The 20,287-nt window shown below is 34.9% G+C and overlaps 1 protein-coding gene across 1 annotated transcript in view; it reads left to right on the forward strand.

The window, feature by feature from the left end:
• Positions 1-951: 951 nt before the first annotated feature.
• Positions 952-20,287, forward strand: part of LOC117327999 — a 34,759-nt gene continuing 15,423 nt past the window's right edge. The window contains exon 1 of the mRNA XM_033885292.1: positions 952-1,094. Coding sequence (XP_033741183.1) covers positions 985-1,094 — 110 coding nt within the window. The 5' untranslated portion in view covers positions 952-984. The remainder of the gene's footprint in view (positions 1,095-20,287) is intronic.

The raw sequence follows: 20,287 nt of genomic DNA on the forward strand, positions 1-20,287 counted from the left end.
CAGTGTATCAGAGATCTGTTTGACATAAGACCAGTGTATCAGAGATCTGTTTGACATAAGACCAGTGTATCAGAGATCTGTTTGACATAAGACCAGTGTATCAGAGATCTGTTTGACATAAGACCACGGTATCAGAGATCTGTTTGACATAAGACCAGTGTATCAGAGATCTGTTTGACATAAGACCAGTGTATCAGAGATCTGTTTGACATAAGACCCGTGTATCAGAGATCTGTTTGACATAAGACCACGGTATCAGAGATCTCCAGTATTTTACCATCGCTGTACAGGCTGTTCCAGACTTCCCGGTATGGTTCACCGATATTTCATAGGAAAAATACTCAAAAGTATAGGACCGCTCGACTGCTCCACTATCGCATATCCAGACCCCGGACGTGTCTACTTCAGCTATCCTATCGTACTGTATTAGGCTGTGGTCACAATGTGCTCGTTTGCACTATCGGAGTTTCAATTATCCGAGCCATGTTCATAGCATAATGGTGTGTAGCAATGCCCGTTTGTTGTGTATTTTCACCTGTGATGTTTGAGTGTAAATCACGTATAAAACCTTTTAGGGATCGCGTGAACTCGTGTCGTGCTGAGGTGGATGTAACATGTAGTTTAGATTAAAGGTACATAGGTAAGTGTTATACCTGTCGCTAATGACGCGTAGTGTTATACAGGTAAGTTTTTAAAAAGCAAGGATTAAGGAAGATGCTTCATTAGCCATAGGGCAGCGCTACATGGTGTTTTTATTGTGAATCCGTTGTATTGAGTTATGTATGAGAGGTATGACGGGACTGGGAACCTGATCAGCGGACATTGGAAACTCGATACTTGGTCAGTCGTTAAAACTACCTGTAGGTTTTCGGACATACTTTTTATCGTTGCATGGTGTTATGGTTACTAATTGGACGTATAGTAATTAATAAATACTGTGTTACAGGTGAGGGCGCCCCGACCAATAAGTTCGACCCCCTGGTGATGCGGAAGTTGACTGACTACGGGGGAGGAAGCCCCGAGTCCCAGATCACCTTCGTTTCTGTCAGAGTGCTGTCTGCTGATATCACCGTCAAAAGTAACATGAAGACTGGGTAAGTCAGACAAGAGTTAACAGTCCTTTGCTACAGTTATTACAATATTTAATATGTTTAGATTTATTACACCTCTCAGTCAGCCAGAGATACACAATTTATGGAACAATCCATTCCTGAACTTTGTATTTTCGTAATTGGCTAAGAACTTTGTATTTTTGTAACTGGCTAAGAACTTTTTATTGCTGTAATTGGCTAAGAACTTTGTATTTTCGTAACTGGCTAAAAACTTTGTATTTTCGTAACTGGCTAAGAACTTTGTATTTTTGTAACTGGCTAAGAACTTTGTATTACTGTAAGCGGCTAAGAACTTTGTATTTTCGTAACTGGCTAAGAACTTTGTATTTTCGTAACTGGAAGAACTTTTTATTTTTGTAACTGGCTAAGAACTTTGTATTGCTGTAATTGGCTAAGAACTTTGTATTTTCGTAACTGGCTAAGAACTTTGTATTTTCGTAACTGGCTAAGAACTTTGTATTTTTGTAACTGGCTAAGAACTTTGTATTACTGTAATTGGCCAAGAACTTTGTATTTTCGTAACTGGATAAGAATTTTTTTTTCTCTTTATAATAATGTTTACATGTATATAGACCAGCAGAATCTCCCGTCGCTCGCCTAACGTTCGTACACCATATAGTGCTTTATTTTTATATTAAAATGTATGTTCTATAAAGTGCTTTCTGTTTATATTAAAATATAAGTTCTATAATGCATAGGGTTTATAGAGTCAGCCAGTGTGATTCAGTTTTGCTCATTGCAATATTTGTTATGTGATAAATGCATATTATTTGTATTGGTTCCATTATAGATTTCATTGTTCAGGAAAGTCTTACAGCACACTGTCATTAGATGTAAATGTTGATGTGATGCCCTGATGACTGGCAACAGTTTGTTTTTACGATACTGTTGCTCCGCTGACACACACAGGTGTTATCTGTAGATCAACCAGGTACAATAATCCAGTGTTTCGGATAAACACTGGTTTCCAGTACCGGAAACATTGTTTGTTCGATTCACTGTCGCTTTCATCAGGCCTACACAAAACTTTTCTTCTCACAATAGAAGTGATTTTAACGATAGATTGATCTGTTATACGACCAGAGCAGATCAAGAGATTTTTTTTCGTTTTAAGGTGAACTGTTTATGATATTCTATTACCGTAAGTAATAACACTTTCCGTTATTTGGTCTAATTTGGATAGTTTTATATGAAATATGACAAACTTTCTAAACAAAATAGAACGATTTAAATCATAACATCTACATGAACAAATAACCACACATATTGACGCCGGTAAGGCTTTGATTAGAAACATCATATCATTTGGCTGTAGGAGTATGCAAATACAGGATTTGTATTTCCCCAGAATTGAATCCAGAAAATGTTATTAGCTACATGTAGTTTGAAATATATACTTAAATATTTGATCAGTCAAACGATTTTTTTTTTTGTGTCGTTTTCCATTATAAAGAAACGTAAAATCAACCTGCCGTGTCCACGAGGCCTAACCGATCTTTATTGGGGTAGAAATATTGTTCATCAGAGCGGTTCAATTTTTATGAACTATGCACCAAAATTGATTGGTGATATGGACCAGTTAGACGATACTTGATTTATACATGAGCTATATTAAACTGACAATCGATAGGTTTTGATGAGGTATAGCTATTGTTCTTGTTTACTGTGTCCATGACAATGAAAGTTTGTATATCTTCTTTTGTTACAACACAATACTGTAATCCTGTTAAGGTTTCTGGTGAAGGAATGAGCTCAGAAATATTGGTTTTAGCTAGTATCTGGAGAGTTCAATTTATGAAAACGAATTTAATCTACATTTAAAGTTCTGCTCAAAAATCTCTTTCGTTCTGTCATCTTGGTATATATCTTCGATTAAAACGTCGTTATGTAACATGTACATAAACTCTTATTACCTTAATAACACCATACTCATGTGACAAATACATATCAAAACACAAACCATACTTTTATCAATTATGTGTGTTAAACCTGGAATAGCCTTCAGTTCGGATACAGGTAGACAATATGCTATGTACTGAACGAGGAATAGCAATCAGTCCACATATAGTAGTAGGTAATTTATAAAAGATAAACATGTTATATTATAGGAAATGCCAAATATTTCTTCAAAGTCTTTATATACTTTGAAATGTAAAATCATGTCTAAGTATGTCCTGTAAAGACCGGTTTTTTCACTGAACGTGTACAGGCGTTTAGATGGATTCTCTCACATCCTTAACGACGTCTTGGAGCAATCACCGAAACCTTGTATGCGTAAAGGTAGAAAGTTAAGCAACCCAACAGGCCTCTCGGGGAAAACACTGCAAATAAGCATCTCAGATAAGATGATCTGATACGTTTAAATTACGATTAGTGGTTATGTGTTGTTTCGTCACATCATTAGAACTATCGCCTTCATTAAATGACGACTGGTTTAGATGTTTGATACCAAATGGACAAGGTAACCCACCACGTGTGTGCCTTATTAAAGCATAGACATGTATTGCATGTTTATATTCCGGGTATATCACTTTGTGATACACTACCACGCCATCTTGGATATCAGGCTATAAGCTACATGCAACGAGGGAAACAGCGATATGAAATCGGGTGTATAACGCGTACAGTTAACTCCGATCAACTGGAAATAGTCTTTGATTGTCAACATTGTTGAGAGATGTGGACTAGATGTGGATTATAGTTTCGTGATTCTGTAATCCCAAAGTAATGAAGTTAGCTTCATCTGAAGGAAATCAATGTTACAGAATACGGCGTTCTGTCAGTAGATGCGCTGTGGATGGCTTTGATCTATTTTGACACATAGTGACAATTTCATGATAGAACCTCGTAATATGAGAAGAGACGAGATATAACGACCTTATAAGCCGGCTAGCGATAAGCGTCACAGTCAGAGGTCTTGTATTCTTTAGTATTCTTTAGTACAATATTCGAAAGCTTGCTAGACGGTCAGAGACAGTAAAAGAGGATTTGATAACATGTTAAGGTTATTACACAAGGGATTTAGGAAGTTCCAGTGGTCACTCTACTTGTTCTGTACTAACTTATTATATGGACATATTAAATAAGGTTGGTTTAGAGAAGGCGCACCTGTCGGATACTTTATAGTCCATTAAACACAGTAGAAAGCCTGACAAAGATAATGATTTGTTCTCTTTACATTGTATTTTTGTACATTTTACAATGAGGTTTAGTCTAATTGTTCTATAGTAGAGACACCGAGATTCTCAAATTACCGTGCTAATAATCTCAGAGGTCTGTCCCCATATATTCTTTTCTTTGTTTTTTCCTCTCTCTTTGCCTCGTGAGTCCGGGACATTGTATCTCACCACGGTGACCTGTCATACACACTTGTAGATGTCATCAGAATTACATTATCACTCGAGGTATGTGATAATACCAATTACATGATCAATCTGTTTCAATATATGGAAACAGATTGAGATGCGTCATCAATAAGCTCATCAAATAATCTTTTATAACGATTATTCTAATACGTATTTTTAGAAAGTTAGCCTGTAGATACGGAATGTTCGATAGATTTGCCATTAGTCAAGGTGACGTGACTGTAGCTATGATACAATTAGTCTAATCTGACAGGAGCAATGACCGCAATAGTGTCTTTTCCCTGTTTTGTCTGCAGAAAAAATTGCAAAAATTCTGCGCCTGTCCACAGGATAGAATAATAATTCATCGATTTGTTGCAGTATGTATGACATTTTGAGCTATCAGAAACTCAAATTGTCATGCACAGTTAAATATTTTTGATATGTCCCTGTGATAAATCAAACAGGAATTATGTTTTATGTTCGAAGTGTATGCACATTGGATATTTAGGGGAGTTTTATGAAAAGAAAAAAAAACCATGCGAATTTTGTCACGTATGAAAATAACATGCCATACGTTGATATTGATTGATAATTCTTAAATAAACTTAAAACCAAATCCTGTGTCGTTTTCGTATATATTTTGTAAATAAGGCAGAATAGGTCACATACTATCATTGTAGTTCTGTGATCAGTTAGGGTTTTATAATCAAACAGACATACCCATTGTCATCAGGGTTTTTACAATCAATTAGACATACCCATTTTCGTCAGTGTTTTTATAATCAATTAGACATAGCCATTTTCGTCAGTGTTTTTATAATCAATTATACATACCCATTGTCGTCAGGGTTTTTATAATCAATTATACATACCCATTGTCATCATTGTTTTTATAATCAATTAGACGTACCCATTGTCGTCAGGGTTTTTATAATCAATTATACATATCCATTGTCGTCAGGGTTTTTTTAATCAATTAGACATACCCATTGTCATCATGGTTTTTATAATCAAATAGACATATCCATTGTCAACATGTTTTTTTACAATCAATTAGATATACCAATTGTCATCAGTGTTTTTTATAATCAATTAGACATACCCATTGTCATCATGGTTTTTATAATTAATTAGACATACCCATTGTCATCATGGTTTTTATAGTTAATTAGACATACCAATTGTCATCAGTGTTTTTTATAATTAATTAGACATACCCATTGTCATCATGGTTATTATAATTAATTAGACATACCCATTGTCATCAGTGTTTTTATAATCAATTAGACATACCCATTGTCATCATGGTTTTTATAATCAATTAGGCATACCCATTTGCATCATGGTTATTATAATTAATTAGACATACCCATTGTCATCAGTGTTTTTTATAATCAATTAGACATACCCATTGTCATCATGGTTTTTATAATCAATTAGGCATACCCATTGTCATCATGGTTATTATAATTAATTAGACATACCCATTGTCATCAGTGTTTTTTATAATCAATTAGACATACCCATTGTCATCATGGTTTTTATAATCAATTAGACATACCCATTGTCATCATGGTTTTTATAATCAATTAGACATACCCATTGTCATCATGGTTATTATAATTAATTAGACATACCCATTGTCATCAGTTTTTTTTATAATCAATTAGACATACCCATTGTCATCAGGGTTTTTATAATTAATTAGGCATACCCATTGTCATCATGGTTATTATAATTAATTAGACATACCCATTGTCATCAGTGTTTTTTATAATCAATTAGACATACCCATTGTCATCATGGTTTTTATAATCAATTAGACATACCCATTGTCATCAGGGTTTTAATAATCAATTAGACATACCCATTGTCATCATGGTTTTTATAATCAATTATACATACCCATTGTCATCATGGTTTTTATAATCAAACAGACATACCCATTGTCATCAGGGTTTTAATAATCAATTAGACATACCCATTGTCATCAGGGTTTTTATAATCAATTAGACGTACCCATTGTCATCAGGGTTTTTATAATCAATTATACATATCCATTGTCATCAGGGTTTTAATAATCAATTATACATACCCATTGTCATCAGGGTTTTTATAATCAATTAGACATATCCATTGTCATCAGTCTGATATAGGATTATAGTCTAAGATAGAACATTCAGGCCATCCGTAGTTGATATAATTAAATGTTCATAGATTTAGTTATTATTGCTTATATATAATATGTTATCAAATTCTCTATACAAGGGTGTATTGTCAATACAAAAGATAAAGATTATTCTCACGAGCTAGCAAACAATAGACAGTGTCCAGCTAGGTGTGGTTGACCGTAAGGTCGAATCATTGCTCTCACATTGCAATCCGATTCCATTTTACCGCTGGCATTCATAAATCGTATTTAATGATTTAATTCGGTGGACTGGCGGCATGAATGATGCTAAAATAGAAGCACTTCATTGTCGCCAATGCTGCCAATTGCCTATCCGGATGCGCTTGTAAAACATGGTCATATGTATGGTAAGTGTCAACATTCGATAACCTCACGAGTAATAAACCAGTATCAAAGCCTAATTAAAAAGGGTATAAATGTTTAAACGTTCGCTATATTGGTTATTATAGTATAAAACAACGACAGCCGACTAATGTGTGCTATCTCACGTCGTTAACGCCTACTCGTGGGACAGGATTCTATGACGTTACATATGATATACTGTGACAAAGTGTCCTTCTATCGAACCAAAACCTGCTATAAACTGCTGTTATATGCTCTGTGGTGTACAAGGAATCCTTATTTCTCATATGTTATGTTTTGTTTAGTAGTCTCGGTTGGTTATATTCTATGGGGTGGCGGATGGTACATTGGTAACGTAATTAATGCCTTTTACTTATTACCGTGAAAAGTTATTTGGTAACCTGCCCGACCGCGTGGGTTTTCTAAGGGTACCCCGTTTCCTCCCACAGTAAGAACCCTCCCGCGCTGCCATCGGAGCCAACAAGCGTGATTAATATAAGCTGATAATTTTGTTTCGCTATTGTTGTAAAACAAATAAAGTTTACGTTTACATATTCTTTGTTTTTATGCGTGTAACAGTTTTGAGTTCCGTCGTATCCCGTGATCGGGTTGGGTGTTGGTGCTGTGGTCTATTGTGTAACCCCTCTGTCAATATTGACGGGGTTCAATGTCATACAACTTTAGCCTTACGACTAAAGACTACATCATACAATCAACAATCCTTAATATGAAATATTAATCAACGGACAATGGAAAGCATTAGTTTAATTACTTTACATCTACAAATAATCTGTAAGAATATATCTTATTGAAAATAACTTCTACGGTAAGTTTATAGATGCATGACAACATTCTGAGCGGCAAAATCGTATTAATGAGTGGACTATAGAGTATAGTGAGGAGATAGACGGACATAGTACTGGTAAACATAGAAACTGATATGAGTGAACACACAAGCTGAGATCTAGATTGTGTTGTAAATATAATTTCTAGTACTTCCCTAAATTACAAAGATCTTTCCTGTTATGTAAAGACAGCAGCTGAACAAGTTTATATGAAGATGTGCGGTTTCAGTTATACATTTTAACGAACTTCTTTCAATTATTTTTGTAGAATGGACATATTAAAACAAAATGAAACTCATCTTCTACCTGGTTTTGGTCACATTTGTTAAGTAATCTCGTAACGTATAGCTATCAATAAGGAATTTATACAAAAGCATTTTGACGACGGCATATTTCAACAAATTCATTTCTAGCTCGAATAAATCATCTATCAGACGCTGCTTAAAACAATGTAAAAACACCCTTGCATTATCATAATGAGTAAACCAAACCTCACCAAATGGTATATATATACATGCATATTTATTGTTTTACTAATCAATGACATTCAGATATGTTTGTCTTTTCATAACACGTTGAACGACACGTATACATTTGTATTTCATTTGATAACGATGAAACTGACAGTCTACATATTCGGCTGACCGTTAAGTATTGGGTTTGATCAGTGTATTTCCTTTGATATAAAGTTCGGTACGTATACATGTATATTTATGTGTATTTATTGGTGATAACTAATAAATCTCCACCACCATAAACACAAGTTAAGTGCCGATAACACTCCACACTGTCGGGTATCAGAATGGTATATGTCTTCCTTCACATTCACAAATATCACTTTATCTTGGTGTCTCTCATCACATATCACAAACATCACTTTCTCTTGGTGTCTCTCATCAAATATCACAAACAACACGTTCTCTTGGTGTATCCCATCACATATTACAAATATCACTTTCTCTTGGTGTCTCTCATCAAATATCACAAACATCACTTTCTCTTGGTGTCTCTCATCAAATATCACAAACAACACTTTCTCTTGGTGTCTCTCATCAAATATCACAAACAACACTTTCTCTTGGTGTCTCTCATCAAATATCACAAACATCATTTTCTCTTGGTGTCTCTCATCACATATCGCAAACATCACTTTCTCTTGGTGTCTCTCATCACATATCGCAAACATCACTTTATCTTGGTGTCTCTCATCACATATCGCAAACATCACTTTATCTTGGTGTCTCTCATCACATACCACAAACATCACTTTATCTTGGTGTCTCTCATCACATATCACAAACAACACGTTCTCTTGGTGTCTCTCATCACATACCACAAACATCATTTTCTCTTGGTGTCTCTCATCACATATCACACACATCACTTTCTCTAGGTGTCTCTCATCACATATCACACACATCACTTTCTCTAGGTGTCTCTCATCAGTGGGGCCGCGGTGGCTGAGTGGTTAATGTGTCCCGACACTTTAACACTAGCCCTCCACCTCTGGGTTGCGATTTCGAAACTTACGTGTGGCAGTAGGCCGGTGGTTTTTCTCCGGGTACTCCGGCTTTCCTCCACCTCCAAAACCTGACACGTCCTTAAATGACCCTGGCTGTTAATAGAACGTTAAACAAAAACAAACCAAAAGTCTCTCATCACATATCACAAACATCACGTTGTCTTGGTGTCTCTCATCACATATCACAAACATCACTTGATCTTGGTGTATCCCATCACATATCACAAACATCATTTTCTCTTGGTGTCTCTCATCACATATCACAAACATCATTTTCTCTAGGTGTCTCTCATCACATATCACAAACATCATTTTCTCTAGGTGTCTCTCATCACATATCACAAACAACACGTTCTCTTGGTGTCTCTCATCACATTATCACAAACAACACGTTCTCTTGGTGTATCCCATCACATATCACAAACATCACTTGATCTTGGTGTCTCTCATTATATATCACACACATCACTTTCTCTTAGTGTCTCTCGTAACGTTACCTTATTTGCCTTGTTAAGGAAATAAATAGATGTACTAAATTTCGATATACTATGATGTCATTGTTAGCTTTATCTGATTAAAACGTATACATAGGCACATCACTTTTTCGGTTCGACACGGAAACAAATCTTTTGTGAGTACGAACACATTCTAACCAGATGTACTTATTCATCCGAGACGTAAATTCACATAGGATTTGACAATGAAACTTTGGAACATTATAACCACGATATATCTCAAATTTTAAGATACAGTGCCTTAACATGACAGCTAGTTTTGAATCTTGATATGTTATTTCTGTGATACTGTAACGCTAACCTGAGGTCTTAACCCGTGAACAACGCAATAACGATAAGCTAAACACGTTTTTTTCTTTTATAAAATTAAGATAGAAAATAGAAGAAATGATGGATAATTGAAATATCACCAAATATTGACTTTCGTTTGAATTTTGAGATGAATTATGAATTACGGAAAATTGAAGGGTGAACACAGTTTATGTTTTACATACAACAGCAAATACCAGAGTCTATGTAGGTATGGACATTATACCTGTGTACAGAATACATTCCTTGCACAGTGAAGAGTAAGGCACTTCACATCGACGTTTTACATAGGTATTTAGCCGTAAAATGCTGTCCTATGCTTAAGTTGTACAATATTTACACCCATCTTGACACATCTCTAAGGATCAAATTTACGTGTTAAACACACCTTTAAAATCGCTTCTCAGTAGACACAGCACTTAAAATAACACCCTTCAACCAGTTTCAAAATATATCATATGACCACTTCTTTTTACCGTTAATAACACGTTAATGTATCCGAAGACCGTTGTTTGATGTCTGGGAAGGTAAACACCTATAACTAGTAATTCTGCTTAACCGTAATCCTCTCTTCGATGTTGCCTTAACATTTGCTGTAAAAGGTATTCTTGTAGGATTTGATGTCGGGTACCATTCCGTGTGTATAAGAAGCGTAATATAAAATTGCCAAATACTTAAACAAACTGTCCCGTGATCGGGCTTCAAATCAACATCATTTAGTCCCCAAAACATAATTTAACTGTTAATGCAAATCCAAGCGTTATAATATAGTGAGGAAAACTAAATGGATAAGTATGAGTTTGATATTATCGATTGTGGAAGGAAAGACAATCTTGCAGTTAATTTCGAACAACACTTAAAATTCAGGACTTCAATGCTTACTTTTTCGTTTTGATTGCCCACCTATTTTTATATATTTATAAATATCTGGGATAATTATTCAATTGATATTTCAAAAGAGTGATCAGTTAATCATTGTTTGTTATATGAAGTCAACACGTTGTCCAATTGAGTTTTTACTTTTGCTGTTAAAACTTAATGTAAATACGTATATATACGTAAATATATGTTGTTGTTTTATGGTTGTGGTTTCCCAACTTGTACAATTTATTATTTTCTGGTTAATGAGGAAATGAAAAAAGACAGCACTAGAAAAACAAGGTACATTCTGTATATATATCGTACACTTATTGTCAGGTTTACGAAGGAGACATCAAATGCAAACACAGTTGCCCCTAACACTAAATAAATATCCCCTTATGTATTTCCTTATAAACAGCAAACATCAATATGATAATTTCGAAAGAACTGAAAATGGTCCACAGCACAAAGTCGTAATACACATTTGTGTTTGAGAAGCGTAATGAGGTTAATGAGGAAATGAAAAAAGACAGCACTAGAAAAACAAGGTACATTCTGTATATATATCGTACACTTATTGTCAGGTTTACGAAGGAGACATCAAATGCAAACACAGTTGCCCCTAACACTAAATAAATATCCCCTTATGTATTTCCTTATAAACAGCAAACATCAATATGATAATTTCGAAAGAACTGAAAATGGTCCACAGCACAAAGTCGTAATACACATTTGTGTTTGAGAAGCGTAAACACTCGTGACACAACCTGTAATAGACATGTCTACTGGCTAACGATTTACAACTGTAGTTTAGTAGGTCCTCAAAAAGTGGTATGCCCCACAACCAGCCTGAAGTGATTCTAATGTACGAAAGGTTACCAATATCAGACATTTACCGAGCTCTATTCCGTTTAAATTCTACTTAGCGATGATGTTATCCACTTGAGATTTTCCATAATGTGGATTTACTGGAAAATATGGCGATATATCGTCCCAGAATTGAAGTAAAATCTCGACCGATGACTGTCCTAATGCCCGATAGGTCATTCACTGACCTCCTGCTGTATGACAATATAATATGTTTATTTAGCTTTGTTTAAATGAACACTTTAATATTGATGTAGCTATAATGTTGTGAGTTTATTTCCTGTGATGTTCTGTTGGAGCATACATGCTGAATATTACCTGTTAGCAGAGATTGAAAAAGTGAAGAAAATGTTGGAAGCTAAAAAACTGGGTTTTAGAGGAAACCGTTATCACAGGTATGACCGATGTAGTAGTTAGGTAGTATTACGTAAACACGCTAGATGATGGGGTTGTTTTGTACAATAATTGGTTTCGGGAAAGACGCGACAACTCAACATGACAAAATACCAATTAAGGTCGATAAATATCACATATTGGTGGTTGCTATATATATATAATTGATTGTTATTAAATATATTGATCACTGTTTCCTGTTAAAAGTGACAAGTATTTAGAAAAATGTTACTTATTATTTAGCTTTGATTATAAGCTCATTCGTTTGTTGTTTTACACGGACGTACATGTATATCATTATTTGACATGAACGTTTTTCATTATTTTACATGGACGTATATCGTTACTTTACATGAATGTATATCGTTATATTACAAGGACGTATATCGTTATTTTACATGGACGTTTATCGTTATTTTACATGGACGTATATCGTTATATTACATGGACGTATATCGTTATTTTACATGACGTATATCGTTATTTTACATGGACGTATATCATTATTTTACATGGACGTATATCGTTATTTTACATGGACGTATATCGTTATTTTACTTGGACGTATATCGTTATTTTACATGACGTATATCGTTATTTTACATGACGTATATCGTTATTTTACATGGACGTATATCGTTATTTTACATGACGTATATCGTTATTTTACATGACGTATATCGTTATTTTACATGGACGTATATCGTTATTTTACATGACGTATATCGTTATTTTACATGACGTATAACGTTATTTTACATGACGTATATCGTTATTTTACATGACGTATAACGTTATTTTACATGACGTATATCGTTATTTTACATGACGTATATCGTTATTTTACATGACGTATATCGTTATTTTACATGGACGTATATCATTATTTTACATGACGTATATCGTTATTTTACATGACCGATATCGTTATTTTACGTGACGTATATCGTTATTTTACATGGACGTATATCGTTATTTTACATGGACGTATATCGTTATTTTACATGGACGTATATCATTACTTTACATGGACGTATATCGTTATTTTACATGGAGGTATAACATTATTTTACATTGACGTATAAAGGATAGGAATATACCTACCTGAAATGCTCACTCTATCAAGTATTAACTTACGTCATTAATCAATAAAATAATTTTACCTGTAAATTAAGGCCATCACGTGGTACCATATCAACTAAGGGTAACTGGTTACAATGTTTTACCTGTTAATTGAGGCCATCACGTGGTACGATATTAATAAGGTTTTAAATGGTACTGTATTTACCTTTGGCTTAGTCCATCACGTGGTCACAAATTAATAAGGGGTTACTGTATACAGTGTTTTACCTACCCTGAAATACTGTCATGGTAGGATTAATACATATCAAAACGTGAAGGGAATAAATAATAATAATAATAACAGCAATAACTGAGAAGGCAAACAGAAACAATAATACTTTATATCATATTGACATCAGTAATAGATTTGCTGACGTTAGGCCTTTCTACATACCTATTCTGTGGTCCTTTCTACTTACCTATCCTGTGGTCCTTTCTACTTACCTATCCTGTGGTCCTTTCTATTTACCAATCCTGTGGTCCTTTCTACTTACCTATTCTGTGGTCCTTTCTACTTACATATCCTGTGGTCCTTTCTACTTACCTATCCTGTGGTCCTTTCTATTTACCTATCCTGTGGTCCTTTCTACTTACCAATCCTGTGGTCCTTTCTACTTACCTATCCTGTGGTCCTTTCTACTTACCTATCCTGTGGTCCTTCCTACTTACCAATCCTGTGGGCCTTTCTATTTACCTATCCTGTGGGCCTTTCTACATACCTATTCTGTGGTCCTTTCTACTTACCTATCCTGTGGTCCTTTCTACTTACCTATCCTGTGGTCCTTTCTACTTACCTATCCTGTGGTCCTTTCTATTTACCTATCCTGTGGTCCTTTCTACTTACCTATCCTGTGGGCCTTTCTACATACCTATCCTGTGGTCCTTTCTACTTACCTATTCTGTGGTCCTTTCTACTTACCTATCCTGTGGTCCTTTCTACTTACCTTTTCTGTGGTCATTTCTACTTACCTATCCTGTGGTCCTTTCTACTTACCTATCCTGTGGTCCTTTCTATTTACCTATTCTGTGGTCCTTTCTACTTACCTATTCTGTGGTCCTTTCTACTTACCTATCCTGAGGTCCTTTCTACTTACCTATCCTGTGGTCCTTTCTATTTACCTATTCTGTGGCCTTTCTACTTACCTATCCTGTGGTCCTTTCTACTTACCTATCATGTGGTCCTTTCTACTTACCTATCCTGTGGGCCTTTCTACTTACCTATTCTGTGGGCCTTTCTACTTACCTATTCTGTGGTCCTTTCTACTTACCTATCCTGTGGTCCTTTCTACTTACCTATCCTGTGGTCCTTTCTATTTACCTATTCTGTGGTCCTTTCTACTTACCTATTCTGTGGCCTTTCTACTTACCTATCCTGTGGTCCTTTCTACTTACCTATCATGTGGTCCTTTCTACTTACCTATCCTGTGGGCCTTTCTACTTACCTATTCTGTGGGCCTTTCTACTTACCTATTCTGTGGGCCTTTCTACTTACCTATCCTGTGGGCCTTTCTACTTACCTATTCTGTAGTCCGTTCTACTTACCTATCCTGTGGTCCTTTCTATTTACCTATCCTGTGGTCCTTTCTACTTACCTATTCTGTGGTCCTTTCTACTTACCTATCCTGTGGTCCTTTCTATTTACCTATCCTGTGGTCCTGTGACAGTTAACACCTATATGTAAGATAACACCGACATTTTAGCATTTAAATCTCCACAAATATACTAAGCATTGCATATTATTGCTTGTAATGAGGTGATACTGGCAAAATGAAGTCGAAATGTGACGTGAATATTATTGGATTGCGGTGGGGCCTGTTTTTCTTTAGATTAATGATGTTAGTTATTTATGTAGCGAATTATTTAATTATATATACATGCCATGAAATTCTACACTGCACACGGTATTGCCTAAACACCTGTGTGTAAACAAGGAAAGTTAACGGTCTGGGAGTTCACGGATAGTAGAAGTCTATAGTAAGACCTATATATTCTACACAGTGGCTACAGACAATGGAACACAATCCCTTTTGTATCCGACTGCAGCCAGTATTGTCCTTCACAAACATAAAATACTAGTTCTAGATCGGTGGACAGGAAGTCTCTTTAAATGAATGGCATGAATTTTTAATTTTTCTATTCCAAGAGTAGATTCATGACATTGTGGCCGCCATTACCGACCGAATGTCCGTAGTTAACTCTCCTCGTTGTCCTGGATGTGTTTGGCATGGAAATGGCGTTAGATTTCCTCCTGGTAACCCTGGTTTTATATTAGGTTGCTGTGTGGCGAGTGTATAAACCAGTAGTGTCATGTCGGTATTCGAGATAGTCACGACGAGGCTGACAGGTAAGATTATACACGAATATTACTTTGATTACAAATCGAGGGGTTAGAACCATTAGGTTATAAGTACATAATTTTACTTTTTAAGAAAAACGCATTTAAAGATTTCAAGGCCCGACACAATATTTATTTTACTATTGATATCTTCATCACTGAACTATGTTTAACATCAGCTATATACACATTACATGTAACAAACTTTCATATAGACAATGCAACGTTAATTAGTTATGACTAATTTCTTCACTTATAACTTTCTGGCATACAGACTTATTGCAATATTGTTTAGAAGGTGGGGCCTAGAAAGTCATAAGTTCACTTGCTACCTTATGACTTTCGGTTTTAATAGTAGTATTTCAAAATAAATTCATCTCAAGTACTCTGATGAATTTTTTGGTTTTAAACAAAATTCATGATTTTAAGCACAAAATGGGTGTTCATTTTTGGTTGAATGAAGCGCAACAAATTGTTATGTTAAATATTGGCACATGGGTAATTTTTTTCAGAAACTGACAGTAACATTAATTTGGTATTGAAGATTTGTCATCAAAAACATATCATTTGAATAAAACAAAAGTTCCAAGAGCCAATTGATTTACTAAAAACTAATCTAACTCTAATTAAACTAGTAATTCTATCCACATCGTTATATTCATCAACAAAAATCCTCTATGAACTACAGAATGAGTCACTAGAAGTCCAAATATATCACATAAAATTAAAAAAAAAAATCTTCCTATATCTTCCAAATTTTAAAATTAAATGAAACAAGTATAATAGGGATCTTATGGAATTCATGGAATTATGAATTAAACTATAATTTCCAATGCCACAGAGTTCCAGGTGCACTTGTAACCTTTTGGCTTTATTGTATCTATATACTTTGCTCTTATGACTTTATGTAATTGGGGTCGTTATTATTACAGTTCCAATAATTTGACAGAATTAAGAGATGCCAAGTGAAAAAAACGTATTTTGACAAAAAGTGCACTTAGGACCTTCTGGCTGTAACCCCTCGAAATTGTTCATCAAACGAGCCATATTGGGGTTTTCATTAGGGTTGCTCACGAAAAGATTTGAAATCTTTGCAGCTAGTCCTTATAACTGTTGCTGTAAGGGTTATTGTTTGGATTTATATGAGTTCCCAGGATTTTCCTGTCTATGAGTGGATGGGTAGGGTATTATATTTCCTATTTTATTGTATCAAGTGTTCGGTAATTTCATCGTGACTAGTTAATGATAAAAGATAAAAGACTTGGATTGACAACACTTGACAAACGATATTTTTATACAATATTTTGATAATGAGTCGTGGTTTTAGTTGAATATTTACGAGGAAATTAGGACTGAACGCGTTTATTTTCACCACGACCATTTTGTTAGAAATAGTATCAATAACCTGATGAAGACCGCTGTACACAATGTCAACACTTCCTCCTCGTCTCTGTCCAAAGTACAGACACTGGTGAACTGTTGACTTTCACTGGGATGTCATTATTTTGTTGTCCTGCTGTCTCGTTGCTTTTGTTTTCCTCTCACAAGCTGCTACTGTTATACACATCTACTTGGACTCACTGATGATCTTACGTTTATTATATTACGGATTTTAGAGTTTCTTTTAGTATATTTCGTGTTTGTTTCTGGTCACCTCCTATCATCAACATTTTAGACTTTTAACATCACTTACGAGTTCTAGATGGAGGAAATAGCTGTATGGTGTCCCTAACATCATTAACGAGTTCTAGATAGATGAAACAGCTGTATGATGTCCCTAACATCGCTAACGAGTTCTAAATGGAGGAAACAGCTGTATGGTGCAGACTGATTTAATTTTTGCTCTGCTTCATGTAACTCTCAATTTGTTTTGAAAGGTGATGATATCTTGTGTTTTTTAAACAATCCTTTTGTTACAACACGTTCCTCCTTCCCAGTTATTAGAACACGTCCTGGTGAATACGTTTCGGTAACGTAATGATTCATTTTGGTGGATTCTGATCAAGGTTTTATGGACACAATATAGAATAGCCTTACCAAAGAGGGGTAACTCCTACAAATCATTAATAACCTAATAGCGAGACTCACCTGAATGAGAAGCACTAGCGATGATAACATATTGAGATTAATAAGAAACATATTAATAAGGTTGAATGAAATGATGAAATTATATGTGTATTTCAGACTTTTAATACTTCTTTGAATGCATATACATGGCGAATGTTACTTTCTTACACTGTAGTGCCAGCAGCTCTTTTAAACTATAAATCCAACGAATTGTTATAAATGTATGCAGCTTGGATTTATAACTGACCATATATCGGGTTATGTTAGAGTGAAATACTCAACGAGTACCTCATGTTTGTATAAATTACGGGAACTGAAGAATGAATATTGGGAGACCGAAACCCCACTTTGTAACATTTTTCACCCACCGAACTTTAAATATGACCAAGTGCATTAATTCTTAGACATTAAAAGTAAATAACAACGAAATTTTATGTAAGGAAATTTGAGTAAAACGTATGTTTAATCCGGCTAAATACACTGGACAAGAGTCAGGCATTTTCGACATAATTAAAATGTTGACGAATGGTAAACTTTTATATCTAACAAAACGGAGGTTGTCACACAATTGATTAGTAATAAAATGATATCGATATCACTTGTTTTATCAAACCAGGCAGCAATAGCAAAAGTCATTAACCTCAAAACGTGTTGTTTTTTTTTTACATATGTTTTGATTATATTGATTTGTACTTTTAATTAATGCATTCGGCCATATATTTGACATACAGCACGGGACTAAAGTGTAGACTTCTATCAATAAAGATAGAATGTGAATGTAGAGTAACACATACATTAGTAATCCCCTTGTGCTAAAACTAGTACTTCTATAACACTGTGATGGGTATCATAATGTAATAAGGTTCGATTACACTGTAATTGGTATCATAATATAACAAGGTTCGATTCAATAGATTACACTGTATTGGGTATCATAATACAACAAGGTTCAATTCAATATATTATACTGTGATGGGTATCATAATGTTACAAGGTTCGATCCAATATATTACTCTGTGATGGGTATCATAATGTTACAAGGTTAGATTCAATAGTTAACACTGTGAAGGGTATCATAATATAACAAGGTCTGATTACACTGTAATTGGTACCGTAGAAGATGACTTGTTTCCATTACAAAAACAATCAATTTCACGTCCTATAAAACTGAACCTTATGCCTTGTTTTGTGTTGCGTACAAGCCTTTGAACAAGGACAAGTCTAGCATTGTTATTTAACCACTTGAAATTGTATTGAAGCCTTTCGAAGATCCATATATTTATTGAAAGCACATATATGAAATTGCAGTGTACTTATAGGCTTACATCAACATCGATTATCAAAGCACAATCCCGATGAATTATTATCATTGGTAAATACCTATAGTACTAACTCCGAGAGTCACGCATTGCCTCTTTGGTAACCAGCGTAATGCATAGGTCGTCGATAATGTACAATTGTACATCGGCATTTATTTTGATGATTTTTACGTCTTTCATTTGAAGACCACAGGGACGGTGTATGGTCGACATCATGATCTCCATTGTATTTTATTTCCTGGTTGGATATGACAACTGACGTATTTTTAAAAAATGTTTGTTGACGTCTAATGGTTTAGTTGTCTCTCTTGTATTTTATTTCCTGGTTGGATATGACGTCAGACGTATTCAATGCTTGTTGACGTGTAATGGTTTAGTTGTCTCCCTTATATTTTATTTCCTGGTTGGATATGACGTTAGACGTATTCAATGCTTGTTGACGTTTAATAGTTTAGTTGTCTCCACCCTAGTTCTCATTTTGAGAATACGACTTGACCCGAATTTGACCTAGATTTACGTGGCTGGTGTCGTCGGTGAAGACGCTATACCCTTAGTAAGAAGACACCTGTAGTTTACCTATGGTTATCGATCAGCCCACTATTTGATGTTAGATGTTCCAAAAACCTGAATAATTCCCATCTAAACTAAAAGTTTCGTCCCATGAGTGTTTCCTGTCCTTTGATGTCGAAGTTTCTCAGTTAAATGTCGAAATTTACATAAGAATCAGCATATTATATATATGTATACACGAGAATGATTGTCTGCAGTATCAAACGGATACTATTATCACGTGCCCTTCCACTTGACTGTGCATCGCTAGTTCATCAACTTCGATTGTTACGCAAACCGGCATCTCTTACAACCGGGTATAATAAAGGGAACAAACACATCAGAATTGCAAATTAAGATTATTAAGAGAAACATCTAATGAAAGGGACTTCACCAAGACCATATCGCCACGTAGTATCTCATTTAAACACTCCCTGTTCCTTTATATCAATTCCAGCTACATAGTGAGGCCAGTACAAGAAGGTTAAGTATAGAATAAGTGTACAAAATAATCGGTCGACCAGTATGGATTTGTGTTTGTTTTTATTTTTGTTTGTTTGTTTGTTTGTTTGTTTTAATCTGACCGACTTC

Source organism: Pecten maximus, chromosome 5 (assembly GCF_902652985.1).
Source record: "Pecten maximus chromosome 5, xPecMax1.1, whole genome shotgun sequence".
Taxonomy (NCBI): Eukaryota; Metazoa; Mollusca; class Bivalvia; order Pectinida; family Pectinidae; genus Pecten; species Pecten maximus.